The sequence below is a fragment of the Rhineura floridana genome, chromosome 6 (assembly GCF_030035675.1).
Source record: "Rhineura floridana isolate rRhiFlo1 chromosome 6, rRhiFlo1.hap2, whole genome shotgun sequence".
In the NCBI taxonomy this organism is placed as follows: domain Eukaryota; kingdom Metazoa; phylum Chordata; class Lepidosauria; order Squamata; family Rhineuridae; genus Rhineura; species Rhineura floridana.
Genome location: NC_084485.1, coordinates 63,389,332 through 63,414,232, shown reverse-complemented (window position 1 = coordinate 63,414,232; position 24,901 = coordinate 63,389,332). Strand labels below are relative to the sequence as shown.

General features: G+C 38.9%; 1 protein-coding gene across 1 annotated transcript in view; it reads left to right on the top strand.

Annotated features, from left to right (window-relative positions):
* Positions 1–24,901, top strand: part of CR1 (complement C3b/C4b receptor 1 (Knops blood group)) — a 296,948-nt gene that overhangs the window by 112,560 nt on the left and 159,487 nt on the right. Inside the window, exons 19-28 of the mRNA XM_061630611.1 lie at positions 423–508; positions 4,547–4,669; positions 9,443–9,634; positions 9,844–9,943; positions 12,658–12,746; positions 14,919–15,110; positions 17,785–17,971; positions 19,341–19,414; positions 20,637–20,816; positions 21,965–22,147. Coding sequence (XP_061486595.1) covers positions 423–508; positions 4,547–4,669; positions 9,443–9,634; positions 9,844–9,943; positions 12,658–12,746; positions 14,919–15,110; positions 17,785–17,971; positions 19,341–19,414; positions 20,637–20,816; positions 21,965–22,147 — 1,406 coding nt within the window. The remainder of the gene's footprint in view (positions 1–422; positions 509–4,546; positions 4,670–9,442; positions 9,635–9,843; positions 9,944–12,657; positions 12,747–14,918; positions 15,111–17,784; positions 17,972–19,340; positions 19,415–20,636; positions 20,817–21,964; positions 22,148–24,901) is intronic.

Here is a 24,901-nt window from a genome sequence, read left to right as displayed (position 1 = left end):
GCTTGTTTGTGGAAGCTCCAGTGCTGACACTTGCTCAAGTTCCCCGTCTGGATACTAGTGCCTGTGAAATCTATTGGCTGTTGCTGGCTTATACATGTCCCAGGCCTATTTCTGTTGTGCTTATATAATCCTAATCTGCTTTATCTGTTTTATTTCTAATATCCTGCAGTTGCTAACCAATAGATAACTTCTGCTTCTATAGTTTCAACAACTGATTTTCCTGCCCAAGAAGCAACAACATGGCTGCTGCTTTAATGTGAAAGTTACTTATATTGTTTTCAAAAAGTCAGCAAGCATGATGTGGAATGGAAAAGTATTTATTTTCCTTTTTTTTCTTCCTATCAGGAAAACTAAACAAAAGATTGTAATTGTTGAAACATAATAGGTACATATTTAAAATATTTGTAACTTTTTTTTTACAGAAAAACTGATCCTCATCCTAGCCCTCCTGAGTCATACCATGCAGTCTCGACTCACACAGACGTAGCATTGGAATCCAAACCCATCTGATTGCACTGGACTTCTGTAGTAAAGCTGTACTCCAGTAACCTTCCAGCTGATGATTAATTCCAAACAGTTCTTATTTTGAGAACTGGAAAAGAAAATTGAGTGAAGATCTGAGTGGAAAGCCTAACAATATTCATTAAAAACTGGCCATACATGTCATTGAGTTACTTGAAGCCTGAAGCAGTATTTGGCCTCAAGAAAATTCCCGATCACTTGCACTTGTTGCATTTGCATAGAACTGGGTTGCAACTTACCATCGCAACATGTCTTAAAAGTGCCTGAATCAAATACAGAACCAAGGGGGAACTGATTTATTTCTACCATGGTGAGATTCGCTGATCTTTCTTTAAAACATGTGAAGCTGTAATGTATCTTGTCTAGGACATGTTAAATGTTAAAATTTGTTGTCTTAACAGTTTCCAGTAGTTCATCTGTTGTGAGCGTGTGTTAAAATATACCACATGTTTGAATTCCTCAATATTCTCTCATGCAGAATTGTAAAAGCTGTCTTCCTCTCACGGTTTTAAAAAGTGCTAAGAACAATAACATGTGCCTAATAGAAAATACGCACTTTCCCTTTTGCTGTATTTTCATACACAAACACAAGCTTTCTGTACTTAACCAAAACATTAAAGTACACTTTATGGCACATTCATTTCAGTGGGAAGAAATTAAGTAAAATAACTCTCCCATTAAAATCTATGTGAGTGGAAAGTGCAGCACTTCAGCTCATTACATTCAGGAAGGTATTTTATTTGTTAAATGCTGTTTTTAAAATTTATGTTGAATTTATACTTTTTATTTAAATTATGAAGTATGTAGAGAAATATGAAATATGTATAAAGAACAAAAGTTTATCTGAGAATGTGTGCAAATAAATTGAATAAATGTTGAATACAATGTTATGTTATGTTAATGTTTATTTATACCCCGCCTTTTGGCCAAAAGGCCCTCAAGGCGACTTACAGAAAAAGTAAACACAAATATAAAAATACAACAACAAGGCAATACATCAATCAAGCAATACATTGTACAAAAAACTAATTAAATAGCAAATAACATTATATAAGTGTGGTCTGGTCCCTGCACTGCTGGCAATGAGCCTTGGTGGGACCAGTATCAAAACTAGAGTGAGATGATACATGCACCTGCTTCAGGGGCAACCTGGACAAGGGAGCAAACAGTGGCAATATTTGCAACTAGCAGTTATGTTAAGCTATGCTGTGTTTCCTTTCAGTTGGAATAAACATGCTTTTCAAGGACGAAAATGACAAGCCAGAGCGATACCACCGGGCACTGTTGCACTCTTGGCTTAAGCCCATTCAGTTGTTAAGGAGAGAGCTCATGTCCATGCAACTCTGACCAGCTACAGCTGATTGGATTACAAGTATATAAAGCACATTTTCACAATTTTTGCACCACCACTTCTGAGTGGATTTGTTATTATAGGGCAGCAGGAACAGAGCTGGCATAAGACATTTTGCTTCTTGAGGCAAAGGACAAGAGAGCATCCCTCTCATTCCATGTATAGAAGCTGCCTGGACTGGCAGATGAATTTATTTATTTTTATTTTATTTTATTCGATTTATTAGTCGCTCATCTGGCTGGAAACCCAACCACTCTGAGCGACGTACAAAATAAAGGCATATAAACATCAGACATAAAAGTATATAAACATCAAAAAAGAAGCAATAAAACTAAACAACAAAGTAGAAGCTATCCCCCAACCCACACAGCCCAACCCAAAGATCAGAAAGTCCTCCTAAAGAAGCTCCCTTTTGAAGGCTGGAGGGTGGGGCAAGGCAGGTGGAAGCAGCCTCCCCTGATGGCAACAGAGTCTCCCCTCATTGTCCTTCTCTTGAGGCAGCTCCCTTTTGAAGGCTGGAGGGTGGGGCAAGGCAGGTGGAAACAGCCTCCCTTGATGGCAACAGAGTCTCTCTCCCCTCATAGTCCTTCTCTTGAGGCAGCTCCCTTTTGAAGGCTGGAGGGTGGGGCAAGGCAGGTGGAAGCAGCCTCCCCTGATGGCAACAGAGTCTCTCTCCCCTCTTAAGCATCATTGGTGACTTCTGTACTCCTAAGAGTAGAAAACATAGCTATTTTGAATGCTGCCCCAGAGATCAGTTTCCAGCTATGCACAATGCATTAAACATTTGTGAGTAAGCAGCTACAGGTAACTTCTCCTTTGTGGCACCCAACCAAGCATTCCACGCAGCCTTTTAACTTAGCAAAACTTCATGAGATGGTGCCTTGGATATAACTCTATGTTCCCAGCATATCAAAGTGGGCCCTATGCTGCTCACTGTTCCCAGTTTTAATTTTTTTAAAAATTGAAAGTTGAATGTAATGGGCATTTATTAAATAGCTGGGAGAGAAGAGCATACCGTCGTTTAAAATGTCATTTTGGTTATGGGGTAGCTGCAATGAACAATACTCAAGGGCCTTTCCTTCTAATAGCGAGGGCTTGCTGTGGAAAAAGCCTCTCTAGAGGTTTTGTTAGTACATGCATTTACTGAAATGTAACTGGCAATTGAATATGGGACATTCTTCTAAGTTGATAGTATTACTATGAAAATGCACTTAAAACTGGAAGTAGCTACAGCTTTCTTAGGCCCAAGATAGTTATATAATAAAGAAAACAATAGAAAAGGAAGTGCCGTAAACTCCTTGCTTTTTCGCCGTTCTTCCCCCAACCTGCTGTAGTCCAAAATTATGTGGAAAGCAACTCCCATCAGCCCCAACCAGCAAGCCCAATAGGGATGGTGGGAGTTGTAGTCCAAAACATCTGGCAGGCCACAGGTTGGGAAAGGCTGGTGTGCAAACATGAATTCTTTAACTCTTAGCTTGTCTGCGCCTACCCAACCCCTCTTGTTGTGGGCCTCTAGACAACTTGACTGCTATGATGAAAGCAAGGATAATAGTTCTGTTGTCCACTGCAAGCACTAAAGTGCTGTATACCATACTGGGCCCTATCATCTTTCTGCAGAGTAGCTTTTCCAGATGGATTAGCAAGGGATGCAGTTAAATGTATACTCTGCAATTTCATGAGCAAGGATTGGTACTGCAAATCCCTTTCTGGGTGATGCTTTTCATATGTGGAGAGCACCTCAGTGCAGTAAATAACTTGAAATGTGTGGATGGTTGCTTCGGAGTACTGCTAACTCAAAAATCCCAATGTGTAATTTGGGAAGCCACAACTGGCTGAAGTTTAAGAAACTGGAATGTGAACAGAGAAATGGGACGAAGGAAATGAAAATGCATGTCTGAACCCACTATCAAATTTTAATTGTAATTAATAGGTCTCATTTGTTAAAAACAGTTTCTGTCGAATGGTGTACTTTTTTGAGCAACCTTACTTGCCAAGAGAATGAAGCAGATCCCATGGGAGAATTTGCAGTGCAAAACAAACAATTGTTGAACTTACACTAAAGAGTTTGTGATAGGCTGTAAAGTGTAGTGCTTAGTTTTAATAAGCTTTGGGAGTAGGCAAAAATCCCAGCCCCTGGAGTGCCATATAACAACCTTTCTGTTGCTAAGAGGGATGCATTTTAAGGTGCAAAATGTAGTTGCCTTATAAAAACTTATTGTGCACCACAACTTATCTTTCCATTTTAATGTTTCCCTGGAAAATAGGGATGTTAATTTTGAAAGCCAGTAAGTATCCCAACCTCTTTCCTATCCAAAGGCAATTGTGATCTAGCAATTTGTATCTCCTCGGAAGAAATGGAGACTGAGCTTGAGGACAATTGCCAGAAGTGGTACTGTGGGAACTGTAAAATAGTTTTGGAGATGGGATACCCCGAGCCAGTGCATAACTTCCCAAATGAGAATCTCATTGATTTTAGCCTTTCTATCTGTTGTGTTCAAGGGCTGTGCTTGAACTGAAACCAGATTGTAGGCAAAGCTGTGCCCAGGGCTTACATAATACTTGTAAGTGCCAAGAAGGTCTAGGAAGCATTTTTGTAGTTCTCTGTCCAGTTCCCTTTGGGCTGAAAGTCCCATTTATTTGCTTGCTGCTGCTTCCTCTTCTATGCTTATATAGCTGCAAGGTTCACCAACCTCTTATTCATTGCTTTGATCGGAACAAGAGCTATGATTTATGCATGCATGTTCACCTTACTATGGGGTTCAGCTGGACTTTTGCCCATTGCTTTGGGGGCTGCAGGTGAGAGATTTGAACTTTGAAATGCTGCTTTCTGCCTGTCTAGCTTCCACCTTTCCCATGCTTTTTTTCTTTTTACTTTTTCTTTTTTAGGTGGGTGGCCTGCCACCTTCTTCATGACAAGTGTCTGTCTAAAGTAGGTGCTGCCTAAGTTGCTTGGAGAAAGGTTCTGGAGAGGTCAGCAGCACACAAAGTGGGACATAAATGGAGATGTAAAGGGAAGAGGAATGCATAGCTCAGCTTTATAGTGAAAGGGGTAGACCTAAATTTAAACAACTGGGTCTACTGATTAACATATCCAGTGTCCCCTGGACTCATTCAAATGACAGCTTCTAATTTGCTTAATACTTCTAACAGCTGCTCTAGTCCTATCTAGTTGCAAAGCAAAGCCTTGAAAAAACTACCAAAATTGTATAATACTGCCTTTGAGAATATAGGAAGCTGCCTTATATTGAGTCAGATCAATGGTGTGTCTAGCTCAGCCTTTCCCAACTAGTGGGCCACCAGATGTTGTTGGACCACAACTCCCATCAGCCTCAGCCAGCATTGCCAATGGTCAGGAAAGATGGGAATTGTGGTCCAACAACATCTGGTGGCCCACTAGTTGGGAAAGGCTGGTTTAGCTCATTGTCTACATTGACTGGCAATGGCTCTCCTGGATTTCAGGGAGGAGACTCTCCCAGTCCTAACAAAAATGCAGGGATTGAACCTGGGACCTTATGCGTGCAAAGTATGTTCTACCACTGTGCTACAGCCTTTCCCTTTCTGAAATGTAGCCAAAGCCTTATTTTAAAAAGCCAATTAAGAGCCCAATCATTTTGTTTATTACTTTCTTGCCTGTCTTTGAATCCAATACTATACTTTCCAGGGGGCTGAGAATCTAAGGGTAGGTCCTCTATTTAAGTTTGCCCCAAACCAGCAAATCCGCACAATGTTTAGTTTGGAGCAAAGGTACCATCTTTCAGCTGTAAAACCATTGCTGTTCACAGCCCTATTCAAGGGAATTACACATGAACCAAGTAATCGGCTCTGTGCAAATCCTGTTTCTGCTGAAACCGGAAGAACAAGGTGAACCTCAGTGTGACTGAGGAGATGGTACTTTCACACAAAGTGGGGCGAATGCAGTTATGTGGCAAGCTTATTAATAAAATCAGGTACATCTTATGTACCCTAAGCAAATGCTTTTTTCTTTCAGAGGGCAGGGGTGGAATATGACCCCCATCATCCCTGACCATTGTCTATGCTGGTTGAGGCTGATGGGAGCTGAAATCTAACAGCTGGGGGGCCACAGATATCCTACACCGGCTACATGGCCAGGGCTACTCAAACAGTAATAATTCCTACGTAAGTCATTTCTGAGCAAAAAAAAATACGACAGTATCTACACATACTTTCTCACAGGAATATGAAATTAAAATTGTAGGGATGGGTGAGAAGTTATAGAAACAGAAGGACTGTTCCTACTTTTTCCTCCTCCCCACCCCCCATTTTGAGCTATATCAACCAAGGGCTGGTGTTTGCTGCCTCTTTCCTTGGCTCTGAAGCCATTGTGGGGACTTATGATATATATATATATATATATATATATATATATATATATGTAAATGTAAATGTTAAGTGCTCTAAGACAGGGTAAGTAGACCCCAAACCACACTGTTAGAAGGAAAAATGAGAGATGGGCAAGGTAAGCAAAGCAAGAGAAGGCTTTTTAAAAAATGGATTCATTGCATGTTTAAAGTTTATTTCATGTAAATAGCTGCAACAATATTAATGGGATGGTAATACCAACTGGCTTGTGATAGAAGGAACGATGTACATTTATACAAAGGATAATTTTCCTATCAGATTAGTCCAATTTGGACTAGTTACCTCTGGATTACCTCTGAACTGGATTACTTTTGAAGAAAGCACTACAGCTTAAATTTCTATATATATTTTTTATCTTAGTGAGATGGGATATAACAGGTTTTTTATGATTCTTCTCACATGTTCACCAAGTGCATAAGGAGAGTTGGATTATGTCTGCTACCCACATGCTTGGAAGCTAATCCTGTCACAGGTCACATCCTTCTGGTACTGTATGGACAGACCTAGGTGCATACTATTACTATGTGTCCATAGCATAGGGTTCTTTTGCACATTTGAGAAACCTGGCTCTGTTAACATTTATTACCCGCGCCTCACCCAAAGGTCCCAGGGTGGGTCACAACGATTCTAAAATACAGCACCAAGAACAATTAAAAACAATCTAAAATCACAAAATAGAGTGGGTCTTAAAAATTTACATTTCAGGGCTTCTGACAGCGATGAAGAGACCTACACGCATACAGTACTTTCTCATTAATGCTAAGCATACAGTCACCAGGGTGGGTTGCCTGTGGTATCATCAGCATTTTAGGGTGTGGCCAGGTTAGCACAGTTCTGCTTCTTTTGCATGCATTCCGTGTATACATGAGGAGAGTCATTTGAATGCTGCTATAGAGCCAGTGCATATAATCTACATTAGCATACAAGAGCATGGGGGAGTTTCTGAAGGAAGTAATTCAACTTCCTCAGTGGATTCTTGTAAAGAAATAATTCTAAAAAGTCCCATTTGATTGCTAGCTTTATACTAGAAAAGAGGAAAAAGCCCTCTAAATGCATAACACACCTAACATGTATGTGGGAAACTTATTTAGGAAACATAACCTTTTAATTCAGCATGGGTTTTTCCCTATTTTGTACAATTTTCATAGTGTGTCTGAAATACTATTGTTAGCACTGCACATGAGGATGTCATGGCTATGCTATATCTGATGTAAAGTTGGGATGTTTATAAAAGTTTCAACACTTGTTTGTTTATTAAATTATATCCTACACTCCCTCCCTGAAGGTTGCTGAGGGCACCCAAAAACAAAATCTGATAAAAACTATCCAAAAACAATAATTAAAATGACAGTTTTAAAATCTATAGTGCCTAAATGTTTCTATCCCATTTCAAAGGCCTGGACACTAAACAATATATTTAAATTCTATTTGAATGTGGCCAGGGAAGGGGACTGCCTGATCTTCCCTAGGAGGGAGTTTGAGGGTGGTATTCAACTACATTTTTGTGCTAGTGCCAACACTGGTGCTAGTACATGAGGATTCCCCCCTTCCCCTGTACCAACCCTAAATTTGCTCTGGAAGGTTGGGGGGGAAACCCAGAACAGATTTAGGGGGGGCATGGAGGGAAAAGAGAATCACCTAATATTAAGCCAAACTATAGCTTAGTGTGAACTTGAAAGTATCCAGATTTCTACAGAGGAGATTGCTGATACAGTGCTTCTCCCATCCTGCTTCTTGTGTTCTACCTGGAGTTAAGCCGTGGTTGGGCTAGCGCAAGGATAGGGAACCAGATGTTGTTGGAGTACAACTTCCATCATTCCTGACCATTGGCCACACTAGATAATACTGGTAGGAGTTGGAGTCCAAAAACATCTGTAAGGCCACAGGTTGGCAACCGCTGACTTTGTGCATTATGCAAACACGGAATCCCAATTTGTCTGGAGGAGAGATGATATGAGCCAAGGTTTGAACAACATGCTTAGTAAAACCATGATTTAGCGCCAGAGAGCACAGCCACAGTCTCCTCCCTTGGAACCAGCACACTTGTGTGTTCAGAGTACGACATGGTTTCCCAGAGTGTTGCATGCAAACTGAACCAGTGAGAAGAGAGAACCTAGAGGGCATTCTGGTAGATCTGATTATGGTTGAGCTGGGCTGCTGCTATTAGTACTGCCCACAGTTGCAACCTTCATCCTGTCATGGCAAAAGAATACTACAGCAGAGTTTGCTTTGTGATTTGTCCCATTAGATTTATGAGCTTCAAATTAGTAGGATTTGGAGGGTGGGAAGGTTATTATTTATTCAAAGCATCAGTTGATAAAGCTCCCATTCAGCTTACAATTCAATAAAAACGAAACAGTATTGGGTTTACAATCAAAAAAAGTGATGGGGAAAGAACAAGAAAACAAACTCGGGAGCTGAATTCTTAAAAGCTCTTATAATCATCAGCTTGGGTGGAAACAAGCTGCTCACCATTTTTTAAAAAAAGGCCTTCGTGGCCTCTGAAACCACCTGGTGACTCAACCTGCCTGGAAGAGACTGTAATGGAAAGCAAAGTTGTTGACTTTTCAGGATGAGGCCTTGGTCTTCAACCGGCCTAGCTGTAATCTGCTGGGTTGTGGTCACTCCCACTGTAGCAGGTAGATTCAGAGAGGTCTTGTTGATACCATCAACTCAGAGCAGATGATCTTGTTGCTTTTCCTTATAGGGCAGGTGGAACTGGTGGCCCCTGTGAGGGGGGAAAAGGAGCCCAGCCCAAATGGTGATAACAGTACTAAGTGGAGATGGCAGTTCTGTGCTGACTCATTTCTAAAAGTTGTCAATACTGCAGCAATGCCAATGCTATATGCTCCCTCCATGCATGAACCCTGGGGCAATTGTCTCTAGTGCCTCCCTAAAAAAAGGCCCTGGACAATGAATTATTCCAGAACAGCCAGAAGATAAATACATAGACCCTAACAAGCTTAAGTTTGTTTAACTGAAAAATGCAGGGAGCAGTTGTGGAATATCCTAGAAGTAATCAGGCTTCCACCCATTCTGTGTGGCTATGGCCTTATTGTTTACTCTTAAAGATATGGGATGGTTATTTACATATTGCAGGTAAAAGAAGGGATGATAGGTCAAAACTACAAAACTGCATTTTGGCAGAGTTTCACAGTGACCTCATTTTTCCTCTCTTTTTATCATTAGGCAGCTGTGGCCCCCCCACTAGGTTAGATTTTGCTGAGATAACCGATGAGTATAAAGAAAAGAATTCCTTTCCTGTTGGTTCAACTGTGAAATATATGTGCCGTCCAGGCTATACCAGACGTCCTGGGCAGAAATACTCTAGTACATGCCTTGAAAGCCAGGAGTGGTCTGAAGTTCTGGAGCTCTGTACAAGTAAGTCTCTTAACATTATTTGAAATACCTATAAAAGAGAGACTTCAATGGCTTGTATACAAGAGATGTATCAAGTAGTGCAATTCTGCCTTTGAGAATTTATTAATTTTAAATGACATGCAGGCAGAAACTTTTATCATAGCTTGCCTTTTAGATCACCTTGACATAAAAAGGAGAATGAATATACAATTTATATTGTTTTCTGCTAGAAAAATCATGTGGACATCCAGGAGAACCAGAAAATGGCAGGTTGATTGTACCCAAAGATCTTCTCCTTGGCTCCACTGTAAATTACATCTGTGAAGAAGGGTAAGCATCAGGGAAACCAAGAAGGCTGCCAATTTCACCCACCCCCTTCCCACAGAGCTGTTCTACCTTTCACAGCTGCATAAACAGCAGTAATAATCTGGTAATGCTTCTCTCCTTTTATCTCCCAAAATCTTTAACAACTGATTTCTGTTTGTTTTTAAAGTCATAGGATTCTTGTGAGGGAAAAAAAATGCTTGTAATCCTAGGGATTAACTATTTTCTCTGCTTAATCTTGTGCATGTTCAGAATCCATTATCAGAAAGAAATAAAGTGCTACTGCGCTCATGTCCTGCTTAGGGGTTTCCCATAGGTATATGGCTTGCCACTGTGAGCAGAGAATGCTGGATTAGATGGCCTTTGGTTTGTTTACACAAAGTTTATGCAGAGGTTAGATTATATCATGTCTTTACTGAGCATTCATTCTGATTTGTTTGTGGGGCAGTTATATGACAATGAGGACTCATCCTGTATTCATCCTAATTCACTTGTGAGGTGTTTACACATCTTCCCATTAGTTCTTTGTTCCAACTCACACTTTCCAATGTATCCCCCATCACTTTCCAATCCACAAAAAGTCCAGGTGCTGTTTTTAAGTGGTTTTATTACACTAGGGCGACAGAGCCCTTTAATCCATTGTAAAATGTGCAAACTGAAATTCCCCACACAAAATTCTGACAAGTCTAGAGACACCCATACAGAGTAGTTTCTCCTGAGTGTGGGTAATTCTTACAGTTACACTTAAAAATAATCCTTATTGGATGTAAAATGAAATCAAATTTTAATTCAGAAAAAAAAGTATGATCTGTGTCAGAAATGTGGCATTTCTAGCAAATGAGCAAAGATAAAATGTGTGGATTTTTTGCTGTTTTCAAAATCCAAGCACATAAACTTCTACTACTGTCATGTTCTGGTCCAATGCTAGATCCTAGGACGAAGGCAGCAATGCAGCAATTGCAGAACCATGGATTGCTCTGAGTGAAGAACTTGCTCCAGCAAAGACTGAGAGCAGCAGACTGCCCTTTTAAGTAACTGTCCCCAGACTTCATCTTCCAGGCTGTGTCCTCTTGTGGATAACTTCAGAGCCTAAAGGGGTCATCCCTCTGGCCTGAGGATAGGCACTCCTTAGTTCCATAGCCTCCATCCTGGTGCACTTGGAACAGTGAGGTGCGGTGGGAGGTATTGGGTTCCTCAGGATTGGGAAAGGTGCCTGTGAGGGTCCTGGCTCTGCCCCAGCAGACTCTGATGGGATGGGAGGTTACTTTGTGGGCTCCTGCCTGTCAGCCCCCAGAATGGTTTCTCAATTTTCAGGGGCAGGCTCAGAGATCTGAATTTGGTCTGATTCCATTCTGCAGCCTCTAACTCTGATCCTTGATTTTAGACTTTGGGGTCATAACACCACCTATGAGAAACAAAATCTACACAGTATGTCACAGAAAGGTACAAATAAAACAGACTAAAATGCTGAGCTACTAAAGAAAAGCGGAAGAGACCAAGCAGAATGGACAAAGTTCTTCTTGTATCCTGGGCTCCTGCTGGGAGGAAGGGCGGGAAATCAATCAATCAATCAATCAATCAATTAATTAATTAATTAATGTAATATAGCAAACAAGGTATAAGGTAGAATACTGCCCTGATACTTGCTATTCAAAAATAACACAAATCAGAACCATGGTTGAGTAAACTTGTTTGTCTGTTGGTTGTTAGTCTTCTATAAAAAATTACCATAGATAATTTTGTTACATTCCAGACTCTCCTAAACCATTCTAAAATTGGCTGAGCAGCAATCTCCCATCCCCAGTCTGCTACTATGTCCAGAGCTGAGAGTAAATTAGCAATCATTTCCAAATTCCAAATTAAGATCAATGATTTAAGCCCATACGATAAGTCAATAGTATAGCTTTAGGGTATTACCATTCCAAGTTGTAATCCAGAAAGTTTGTATGTTGGGACATCCACCCAAATATGTAGAAAATCTGCATGTCCTGCTTTGCAGCACCATTATTCATCCTTGTACTGATGGACAGATCCAGCTCAGCCTGTCAGCAGTGGGGTTTTGAATAGTTTTAAATCAGCTGATATTAATATAAATAGTACATCTCTTCATAACCATTGCCATTTGTTTGGAGTCCATTCTTTTCCTAAGTCTCTTGCCTGTTTTCTTGTAAATTTACCAGCCGGTTGGTATATAACCAGGTAATCAGGCCTTTTGTACTGTTTTGTCATGATCACTAATTCACATTTATTTCCCCTCCCCCCAAGCTGCTATATTTTTCTTAAATTTTAAATGACATAATTCAATGGAATTTACTCCCAGGGAATTGTAAATAAGATTGCACCATACTGTGAAACTTCGTTCCTTCCTTTCAGTGGACAATATATCTTATTTTTTAATATACAAATAAAATGAATTAGGGAAGTGGCTCTATAAAGCCATATTACCCTCAGCAAAAGACCTGGATTGCTTGCTCAAAGGGTATCAGCAAAATAGGACACTAGACACCAGGAACAATAAAAATACAGTAAATAAATCCGAACTGGATATGGTGAGCAGAATCCTGGTTGACAAGGAATATGCTTTCCTGTCCTTTAAAAACATTGCAATTGTTTGTGAAAGATAGGTAAACAAAATGTACGTTCACTTTCTAAGCATGTAAACTCTAGGCTTCTCATGAGACAGAAGGTGACAGTCCACAGTTGCTTCTTTCTCAATACAGGCACAGGTTAATTGGTAAGTCTTCCAGCAGACGGTGTGTGATATCTGATCGACGAGTAGCATGGACTGGTGACATTCCCTTTTGTCAGCGTAAGTAGGATACGTTTTTAAGCTATGTATGTAAATAGTATTCTTATATGGCACCAGTATACCTCAACATTAATCTAGCATAGATGAGAAAGAATAAAACTTGCTTGCTGTAGTCCAGCAACATCACAGACAGAACAAGGCCACATGTAAATCTGTGGCAAAATATGGAATAGAAGTTATGCCTGTGGCACAATATGGAATAGAAGCTCAGTTTCAAAAATGGGACACAATCCACCACTATTTTTTTCTATAAATCCCCCTGAAGCGAATTAAACTGACAAAAGAATACAGTCACACAAAGATAATACAGTGAAATTTTTGTACCAGATGTTCTTGTTAGATTGTCTAAAGGCAATTAAATTGGGGTGGGTAAATTTTCATTTTAGAATGAAATTAACGTTATTTGGAAACAAAAGCTGAAATCAATGATTGTCAGATATACTGTAATTAGTAGGTATGATGCACTACTTTGGCAGCCTCACAGTAGCCTTTTGTGCCTATGTGTATTGTCTAAAATTTGGAAAATACTTCTCTGTGTGCCTCTGACAGTCCTCTCTGAATATTCAAGTTGATAAGTATTCCAGTTAATAGTTCTGAGGATTCAAGTTCATTCCAGTTAATGAGATCTGCTATTCAAATTGTGAGAGAACTCTTCAAAATCATGGGATCATTGTAAAATGAGATTATTGTAATAAAAATGTATCAGAATAATTTCATTTGTACCAATATTTTTGTAGCCTTTTGAACACGTTGGCATCATATCTTCCTATTCTTGTCTGAAATCTGAAGGAAGTACTTAAAACTTTTTTTCAAATATGGTAATAGCTGTTTGTTTGTTTTATATCCTGCCATTCCTCCGAAAGGAAGCCCAGGGCAGCAAACAACAAGCAATAAATCACTAAAAAATATCTTTTTTATAAAATCATAAAAACAAAGCATCTTTAAAAAGTCTTAAAAACTATTCCAATACAGATACAGACTGGGATCAGATATTTACTTAAAAGGCTTTTTGAAAGTGGAAGGTCTTCAGCAGGTGTCTAATATTTAAGGGGAGTGAATTCCAAAGGGTAAATCTCAGCAGGAGGTAGCCAGAAGTATACTGTTCCTGATAATAGGTTTACATTCCTTACTATCATGGCTAATAGGCACTGACAGACTTACTTTTTACAAATTTATTTAAAAAATGGTCCTCTTTTCTAAAAACATAATCCTTACAAAACTATCTGACATTCTTACAGAACAAAATTCATACAATTCAAAATCTATGTATGATTTCTACTTAATTATAAATAAATCTAACGCCTAGCATCTTTCTTGTAACCTTTTAAAACTTGTCAATTTAGCCACTACAGCATACTGTCACATTTTATTTATCTATCCATCTTTGGTATTTTTGGTTGTTTCAGATATTTTGCATATTACATCCAAGCAACTACCTTATAACTAGCCAGTTCAAACCATTCTCTTTTTAATGCTTATTTTGCATAGGATAATAGAAGTAATAGAACAACTTTATATGTTTGTCATAAAACATGGCACTCATCATTTTCAGTGACCTTGAGTTCTTACTTAGGGAGGAAATCCTGTTCACTGTCTTCCTACAACTCATTTCTTTATCTCTCTGTCACAGATCCATCTCTCCGTCCCCTGCCCCAGTCGTTTTAATTGTCCTTTCAAAAGAAACAGTGTGAGAAAATGACAGCAGATAGCCTCTTTTGGTATCTAAGGAGTTTGACATCTGATATGCAGTTGCTAATGAAAGTGTTTATTTCATCCATTGTAGTGTTTGAGTTTGATTATGAAATGTGAATGGCAAATTAAAGGACTCTAGACATGTATTTTCCCATTAATTATTGCTTGCTTATATGTTGTAGCTAATGTTACATTCATACTCATTAATAGCATATCTTCCTTTAGCTTTACCTATTCACTCGAGTAATTGCCATTACCCAAGGAGCAGCTCATCTGAAAGAACAAAATAATTTACTTATTTGAAATATGTATACACCACCTTTCTGGACCATGTCTACCCAAGATGGCAAACAACAATACAGCCATAAAATACAATATAATATAGTATAATATAACGTTATTAATACAGTTTTCTAAAATACAAAAAACCCACTAAAATATTTATTTTCAGTCTACATCTGCTTCTATTTCTGTCCCTAGGCATTCCATGTTACCCACCACCAGATATTCCCCATGGCCAGCACAGTGGGAGATATATGGAAGAATTTTCCTATGGGACAGCTGTAACGTACACTTGTAAAAAGGGCTACCCCCTTGTTGGAAATGCTTCTATTTACTGTACTACTGAGGATGGGTTAAATGGCATCTGGCATGGCCGTGCATATTGTGGAGGTGTGGTTTTCTGACGTTACTCTTAATTTTTCTGTTGTCTATGTAGAAAGGTCCAAGTTGTGTTAACTCCTAAACATGATAATTTGGCAATATTGTGGCAAGCATTTTCTTGTTATTGCCCAGTCAGAGGAACCATTGGGTATCCATATTGCTAAGCTATCAGACTTCACCTATCTGTGCAGCTAAGGCACAGGTGGGTTATTCCATTAAAACAGCAACTTACAGATGCATTTTTCATTTTCATATATAGTTAACATGCTCTATATCATTTCAAATATAATTTTCCAAAGTTTCATTAACTGACAACTCTTTTTCAGAATGGTATTTTACACATGAGTAAAAAAAGCCACCCAGAAGTGTGGCATGCAAGAAAACTCAGAGCTTCTCTATTTTTTTCTAATCTCCAGTTAAAGACCTCTCCAAGAAAACAGACTAATGATCTATTATTGTATTTATAGTTTTGTTTTCTCATTTAGTAAACTGAGAAGAAGATTTATGTTAGGAACAAAATCAGACAAGCTTTAGTCAATAAAACTTAGTTGAGCATAATGTGCTCCCCCCAACAAGATGAAAAGAAAAAACTATACGTTTTAACTTGGTTCTCTTCTTTGAGATGGTAAGCATCAAGAAAATGTGATGAGACATTACCTTGCCTGAAATATGTTTTACATGCAACAGTTTTTTTGACCAACATAACACCGCAATCTGCAAGTCCCATAGCACAAATGTGTGGTCATGTGCGTCATTTCAATCTCTTTTTAGAACTGTCTTAATTCCTTCCCTGAGAATTTAATTATTAGGCCCATTATTTGTACCATAACATCGATGTAGTAATACTTAACAGTCATGGAATAAGAGAAGAGGTCCTACTGTGGATCAGGAACTGGTTAAGCAACAGGAAGCAGACAGTAGGAATAAATGGACAAATCTCCCAATGGAGGGCTGTAGAAAGTGGAGTCCCCCAAGGATTGGTATTAGGACTTATGCTTTTTAACTTGTTCATAAATGATCTAGAGTGTGGGGTGAACAGTGAGGTGGCCAAGTTTGCTGATGTTACTAAATTGTTCAAGGTCATTAAAACAAAACAGGATTGCGAAGAGTTCCAAAATGACCTCTCAAAACTGAGTGAATGGCAAATGCAGTTCAATGTAAACAAGTATAAATGATGCATGTCGAGGCAAAAAATCTTAATTTCACATATACGCTCATGGGATATGAATTAGTGGTGACTGACCAAGAATAAGATTTACTACCCATGAGTGATATGCTCTGCCTCCATAGTTGGAGGCAATATGCTTCTGAATTCCAGTTGCTGGAAATGACAGGAGGGCAGAGCACTCTTGCACTCACAACCTGGTTCTGGGCTTCCCATGGGCATTTGGTTGGCCACTGCGAGAAAAAGGATGCTGAACTAGATGGGACATTGGTCTTATGTAGCAGGGCTCTTCTTATATAAGGCATATTACAAGTCCCTGCTGTCAAGAAGCTTACAATCTGAAAGACAAGTCAGACAAGAGGAGGGTAGACATATTTTATTGCTTTTAGAAGTTAATATAATTATATGTTAATGTAATTAGATAAGTTGTTAGGTTAATTATCAGTTACAGTACTTCAACCTGGGTGTAGTTTAGAAAAATGTAAAATTGATATTCTGTGCTAGACCCCCCCCCTTGAAGCATGTAGAAGCTTCTACTAGCTTTCTGTCAGATGTCTCAAGGAGGCAGATCTATCTTGATTGGCTCTCCTTAGCTAGGGGTGGGCTCATCTAGAGATACAAAAATTCACCTCATGAGCTGAAGGTCTCTTGCTAGTCTGGAGGCCAGCCATCTGCCTATTGGCAAATGTGCATACACAGAGTTTGTCTTCTGGGATGTGTTCTTGGATGATATCAGATATTTTCTGACCTGGTCACATCATCCTGACCCCATCATTTTTTCCCAAAATGGCCACAAATCTGCAAAATGGCCACTATACTTCCTTGCTTCATGAATTGTTATTCTTTTAAGAAACTGTTGATTTTAGGAAGACAATTATAAATTTTGTTCCTAAGAAACTTGTTGAACAATTTCATTAATAATGCTTATTGACCTAAAGTTGACAGGCTTTTAAGGAAAATGCGATTTCATGAATTCAGTGTCAGATATGCCACTAATTCCTAGATCAAAGAGCAAAATAAGCAAAAGGTTGCTGAAGTATAAACCTCTTTATTTGTTAGTTAATACAATTATTACCATAACACACATTAGGCCTAAACACTAGTTAAATGGATTTTGGCAAACATCACTACACTCATAAACACCAATTCTGGAGCAAGAAATGATGTTATCATGGCATCTGCAAATAGTGGCTCTTGCACATTTCTTGCATGTGCAAGGAGTGGGAAAATCATTAGGAAGATTTTCTTCAGTGGTATGAGTCAACCATTCACTATCTTCCTCGGTGAAGCTGTACTAAGATGGGTTAAGATCTGTCATATCTTCAAGTACTGTATGTGGTACCACTGATAGCTCTGCAGACATGCTGTCTTTATATGAAGATGTGTGGAGGAGGATGTCAGTGGTAGCTTTGAAAAGTCAGGTGTCAACAATTCTGCCAGCTAATACACACAGAGAGAATAGGTATATTCTTTTTTATCTTTAACTGCTGTATCCTTGTTAAAACATTGTCTTTTCAGTGACACAGTGTCCACCTCCTCAAGTTAAGAATGGAAGAATAGCAACTGGTCATTCTGACACCTACATGTATAACCAAAGAGTTATATTTGACTGCAATGCTGACCACAAAATAGCTGGCTCAAGAGAAGTCCGTTGCCAAGTGGATGGTACATGGGACCCTCCTCTACCTCACTGTGAACAGGGCAAGTATGACTATGAGCCTCCCCATCTATAAGACTTCCCCTTCAGACTGCACCTGACCTTGACGCATCAAACTGTTGTGTGATCAATAACCCTGTTTCCCACTGGGCACTGAGAGACAAGTCTAAAGGGTATTACCCCATACCTTATAGACAACAGTTGTGAAAACAGGAAAAAACAATGTTTGTTTGTTTTAGTAAGAAATGGTTGCTAGTGCACCAGTTCCAGGTATTGGGGAAAAAATAAAATTTGACGGTGACGGATAGAAGTATGCTTTAGGGGAGGGGATTTGAATATTGCGATTAATTTCAATTTCAGTTTTAAAATTGATTTTCTTTTCCTTTTTACTTTAGACCCTGCAACCATGTAAATTGTTGCTTTGCTGTTAATATATGGGCTTTTAACCTAAACCAAAACATAAGAGATGCCTTTTTAAAATATGACAAACAAACAAATAGAAGTCACTTCCATGTTTCTGTTCCTCCTAAAACTTATAATTTATGTTCTTGATAATCAAACCTCTAAAAACAACTTGCTCAAAATGTTTGATTGTTTCCACAACAGAAGATTTATGTAACTTTACAGTTGACAATGAGGACACTGAACTTGTCAAGGATTATCAATACCTCGGCACAGTCATTAACCAAAATGGAGACAATATTCAAGAAATCAGAAGAAGGCTAGGACTGGGGAGGGCAGCTGTGAGAGAACTAGAAAAGGTCCTCAAATGCAAAGATGTATCACTGAACACCAAAGTCAGGATCATTCAGACCATGGTATTCCTGATCTCTATGTATGGATGTGAAAGTTGGACAGTGAAAAGGGCGGATAAAAGAAAAATCAACTCATTTGAAATGTGGTGCTGGAGGAGAGCTTTGCGCATACCATGGACCGCGAAAAAGACAAATAATTGGGTGTTAGAACAAATTAAACCAGAGCTGTCACTAGAAGCTAAAATGATGAAACTGAGGTTATCATACTTTGGACACATCATGAGAAGACATGATTCACTAGAAAAGACCATAATGCTGGGAAAAACAGAAGGGAGTAGAAAAAGAGGAAGGCCAAAGAAGAGATGGATTGATTCCATAAAGGTAGCCACAGACCTGAACTTACAAGATCTGAACAGGATGGTTCAAAGCAGATGCTATTGGAGGTCACTGATTCATAATGTCGCCATAAGTCGTAATCGACTTGAAGGCACATAACAACAACATCAAGAATTACTTGAGAAAATCAAATGGTGCTTTAAAGTGCTGTTCCATAAATCCATTTTTCAATCACAAATGTATGGGAAATGCTTTTAATGCCTGGCAATGCAAACCCATGCATGCCTACTCAGAAGTAAGAACCTTTGTGTTGTTTGTTGTTAAAGTCCAGATATTCAGAAAGAAAAAAGAGCTAAGTGGTTTGTAGACGCAGACAGCCAGGACTACCTGAAAGAAAGTTGTGAGTTGGTGAGTCCATGAGCCCACCTAATGGTATTTGGAAACTTCCAATACCCTTCAGTATTTGTATATTAGGCAGCTCAAGTTAACCAATAGCTACACCACTAATAAATAGGACATGGCCTGATCAAGGTGATATCACTCTCATCCAATCCTTAGTCTCACATTTGCATATAACAAGGTAAGATGGGGAAATGAGGAAGCCCTTAGCTGTGAGAGGTCCTTAGATCTTGGGGTAGTGTCAAGGGGGTACTGCAATCCTAAGACAACAGGCAAAAAAAACCCCTCACAAAATTAGTGAGATAGTACAAACAGGTTAAGCAACCTTCAAGGGCAGAGTTAAAGCCTTACTTTTTTTCAAGCAAGCAGAGGCTTACAAGTGAAAAATAGCTAATTCTAGTGGAGCTCTGATCCTAATTGCAGTGGAATTTGCAAGTAGAGGAAATGTTCCTTAAAAAGAGAGGCATCTCACCAGATGGAAGCCTCATTGTTCTTCATCAAATGGTTTCAGATTTACACAGATGCCGCCTCAAAATAATTTAAAAAGTATTTCTTGTCATTTGCTTTTTAAAGGAAATATGTGCTAAGGAGTGTGAGGGTAAGACCTCATGTCAACTGTGCACCTCAAATAAGGCACTGCCAAGAGTAGTGCATGCCCCAAAGTTATGCTTGGTTTGTTCTAGAAACTGTGCTTTTAGTGTTTCAGCTCCAGCCCTCTTGAATTAGTTACCAGCTAAAATTAGGCAGGCACATAGCATCTTGATGTTTAGGTGCTACTGAAGATGCATTTGTTTAAGAAGGCTTTCCCTGAGGAGTGACCCAGTCATTTTAAGGAATATTATGTGTACATCTCTATACATGGTTTTATTGTTTTAGAGATTGTATTTTTTAATTTATCTCATTTTATCTGGTTGTACACCAATTTGACAGCTTCAGGCTGTGAAGCAGTTTATAAAACTGTTAAATAAATAAATAAATGTCTGGCAATTCCTGCCCAATCCAAGCTACAACCATTTCTATGCAAAGCATTGTGTATTCTCTCACTGACCTACGGCACTTTCCAATGATCAGGAAAAGACTACCATTCGGCTTAGGACTTCATATGATTCTAGAAAGTTGAAATGTTGAGTTTTACATCAAGGCTTTGCATTTTCTACAATACACCCTCTTGTTCCGAGTTTCACACATGGAATCTAATGGTGGCTTTATCCTTGCATTTGTAGTCACTGGCTGTGCATATCCAAAAATCCAGAATGGAAGAATAAGAAATGCTCAAGGGCAAATTAAACCCACAGAGACAGTAATATTTGAATGTGATCCTGGCTATATTCTGAAAGGCAACCATACAGTTCAATGCCAATTTGACGGTACATGGGATTCTCCTGTGCCCATTTGTGTCAGAGGTAGGTATAAATATATGTGTGGCTGGATTTCTTCCCCTTCTAATAGTCAGGAATTAAATTTTTTGGATTTCCTTTGGCAATTTCAGATATGAAGCAAAAGCATGAAAGTCTTATCTGAATTTGTGTATGTTAAAAAAAGAGAGAAAAGAAAGCTGCTTAGAATCCCTACAAATCAGTGTCATAGGGGAGGTTGTAAGTAATTTAATCATTCCACTAAGTAGGGGTAACCAATGTGGTGCCCTCCAGATGTGTTGAACTGCATCTCCTAGCAACCCCAAACAGCATGGCCAATGGTCAGGGATGATGGGAGTTGTAGTCCATAACATCCAGAAGGCACCATGTTGGCTACTCCTGCCATAGAATGTGCCAAATGAAATATGTTTTGGGGATTTTATTGATTGGACTGAATATTGAAATAGGAGTCAAATCAAATGATAGGCTGCTGCATATTAGATGAGCAAAAGACGTGTAATGGATAGGTATAATGTTTGATCTGAATTAATATGTCCTATGTAAAAAGCATAAATATAACCATGAACTTTATGCAGAATCTATCCTTCATAGTATTTATGTGATGTTTGTTTAAGACAATTTGAGTTAATGTTGAATGGAGATGACAGCCACAATGTACTTATGAATAAAGGCAAAACTTTATGGGGATTTATATGCAATATTTAATTCATGTTTAAAAGGACATTCAAAACATATATATACTAACTTGAACTAGCCTTCCGTTGAGGGCTTTTTAAAAAGTTTTTGTCCACTTTCGAAGACTTGCTACGTCAACAATATCTTGCAATATTTACCAACCATTTCAGCCATGGATTTTGAGGCTGTGTATATATGGCAAGTTAAAATGGATCCCATGGGAACATGTTTTTTGCATCATCCATGCAACATTTTTCTCACCTAACCTTCCCTTGATTTCATTCAAATTTTCTTGATCCATGGATAATGCAGTGAAGAGGAAATCCAACATAAAATTGCATAAACTAGGAAGTGGAGGACCACTTCCAAACTATAAGTGGAAGAATTGTGGATTAGTCCAAAGGTCTTCTGAATCACAGGATTACACTTTGTTGAATTTTACAGTTGCCACTGACCTAGTGTTCCCCCTCTCTCTTTCTCCGTTGTAACTCTTCTTTCAGTGGTACAATGTCAGCCACCCCCGTATGTTCAAAATGGGATGCACGACAACCAGGAAGAAGCACTGTTTATTGATGGAATGTTTGTGAAATACACATGCAAGCCTGGCTACAATCTAATTGGAGAGGGAACTATTTATTGTACAGCATCTGGCACATGGTCTCCCTCCGCTCCTCGCTGTGAAGGTAAATTTCTTGACCACAATATTGTCCATATAGGCTTTAGGAGTGCAAGCTACAAAGCAATGTTGACACTGCCCTTCTGCACTGAAAGTTTGGTTCCAGACAAATCCTTAACTTAGGGCTGCTTCCTAGAATGGAAGCACACATTTAGGAAACTGTGTCACACAGAATTCAGTTGTATGTAGAAAAATGGAACGTCTGAAGTATTCTTTAGAAAAGACAAAGGGCAGGAGCCAATAAGGAAATTCCGTTGGTGCAAAGACTTTTGGCTGCACAGCAGAACTTTCCCTCCCTCTCTCTGTGTGCCCCTAAATTTGATCTGGGGTTTCCCCTAACCTGCCAGAACAGATGTGCTTAGGGTGCAGGGGTGCACAGAGAGAGGAAAGAGAAAGTTCAGTTATGCTAACACAAATCCTTATGCTAATATAACTACTTCATTGGATATTGCTGAAAGGAAAACTGGCAACTGTTGAAGGAAGCCCCCTTTTCAAAGCAGTAGCTCAGAGCAGGCATCTTTAGTGGGGCCTGCCAGGATGATGGAGCCCTAGCAGCTACCCAAGGATACCAGGTGCTGATGCCATCTCTTTGTGCATAATTGAAATCCAAGAAATATGACAAACAGAATGCGGCTCATTGTTTCACAGAGTATTGTACACTCTCGTAGTTCCATCCCTAGTGCAACTTCATAAATTGTACACACAATCCACAATTAAATATCCCTGCCATCCCGCTTGGCAGAGGCATTCATGCATAGGATCATGTTGCTACTGTTCTGGGTTACTTAAGACAGAGGGGAAAACCCAGTTTAATGACCAGTTAGAAAAAAAATAGTTTTTTTTTCTTTTCCTTTTGGCTTGTAGGAAACAAAGAGAAAAATAATTTGGGGAAGATGAGGTGCTTATTTTTAGGGGGAAATAATTTGGGAACAATCTATAGAGAGAGAGGATGGACTGTTGGGATGAAAATTAATTTGGGGGTGAAATGGGATGGAAATGAACATTTGGGGGAGAAATCAATCAAAGGGGAATGGATTTTGGGGGGATCTGCAAAATAAATGACTTTGGGAGATGTTACATAGAAACATCTATGTTACATAGATTGCTATGATAATCAGCAAGAGTTCCAAATGATCCCAGCTGGTAAATCATTGGCAGGACACTGCATGATTCAGAAATACATCTGTAGCAGAAAAAAGGAAGCCAGCCGTTTGAGGCACATCTGTTTTCAGTTGGCTGTGTTTTGTTTAATGGTGTACCAGTTGGTGGCCTATGTACCATGTAAATTATGTCCATGCTGTTGGTGCCATGCACACATTTCACAAGATGTATACATCCTTAAGTTAGATTTTCATGCTTTTGTTTGTTTTATGGGAGTGTACATTTTCACTATTTTGCCTTCAAGTAATTACCCAACATTTTGTTATCTAATTTTGGTTTTTAGTTAGTGTGAATTTTCTTTCTGCTCAGTCAAAACCACATTTTTACTTGGCCATGGCTGGGTCACCTGGAAAAACTATCATGCTTATGGAAGGAATTTCTGAATGTCACATAGACATGAATGTTCTTTAATCTGCTTAATAGCATCTTATTCCTATTGCCCATAATTCTCTAAATGAGCATGATGGAATTACTTCTCTCATCTCTATCCTATATACATGATTTCCTGCAATTATCTTACTCTGTGTATTATACATAAAATACTCTTGTGGTTTGGTATTTCAGCTATCATTGATTATGTATAATTAAAGACATTTGTAGCTGATCTTTTTCTCAGGATCTGTTTGATCACTATCATTTCCCTTTTCTTCATACAAACCTTCTGCTACACATAGGTAACCTAAGTCTACAGATGTCTGAATGATCAGTAGCACACAAGCAACACCAGCGTGGCATGAGTCCACTGATGTAATTAGTGGATTAGCTTTTAGATGCTATACAAATTAGTATTCTACAACAAAGGCTCTTGCCATATATGGAGCAAGAAATGCCAGATGCCCAAGCTGGATTTAGAAAAGGAAGAGGTACCAGAGATCATATTGCAAACATAAGTTGGATAATGGAACAGACCAAGGAATTTCAGAAGAAAATTACCCTGTACTTTATAGATTACAGCCAAGCCTTTCATTGTGTAGATCATGAAAAACTATGGAATGCTTTAAAAGAAATGGGGGTGCCACAGCATCTGATTGTCCTGATGTGCAACCTATACTCTGGAGGCTACTGTAAGGACAGAATATGGAGAAACCGATTGGTTCCCAATTGGAAAGGGTGTGAGACAGGGGTGTATCTTATCATCCTATTTGTCTAATCTATATGCAGAACATATCATACGGAAAGCAGGATTGGACCAAGATGAAGGTGTGAAAATTAGAGGGAGAAATAGCAATAATTTAAGATATGCAGACAATACCATACTACTAGCAGAAACCAGTAATGATTTGAAATGAAAGTTAAAGAGGAAAGCACAAAAGCAGGACTACAGCTGGAGATTTATGTAACTTTAAAGTTGACAATCAGGACATTGAATTTGTCAAGGATTATGATACCGGGATAGTCTGTCCACTGTTGTCCATGCACTGAATGAATAGTTTATTTGCGGTCAAAGACCCGTCATGTTGAGGCAATTAACAGAATACAAAATAAGAATCAATTAAAATCTTAAAAAATTTTAAAACATTACATATCGATGATACTAAGAGGTCATTCCAGGTAAGCGTTCAATCCAGAGTCCATATGATATAGAACGAGTTAAACAGGC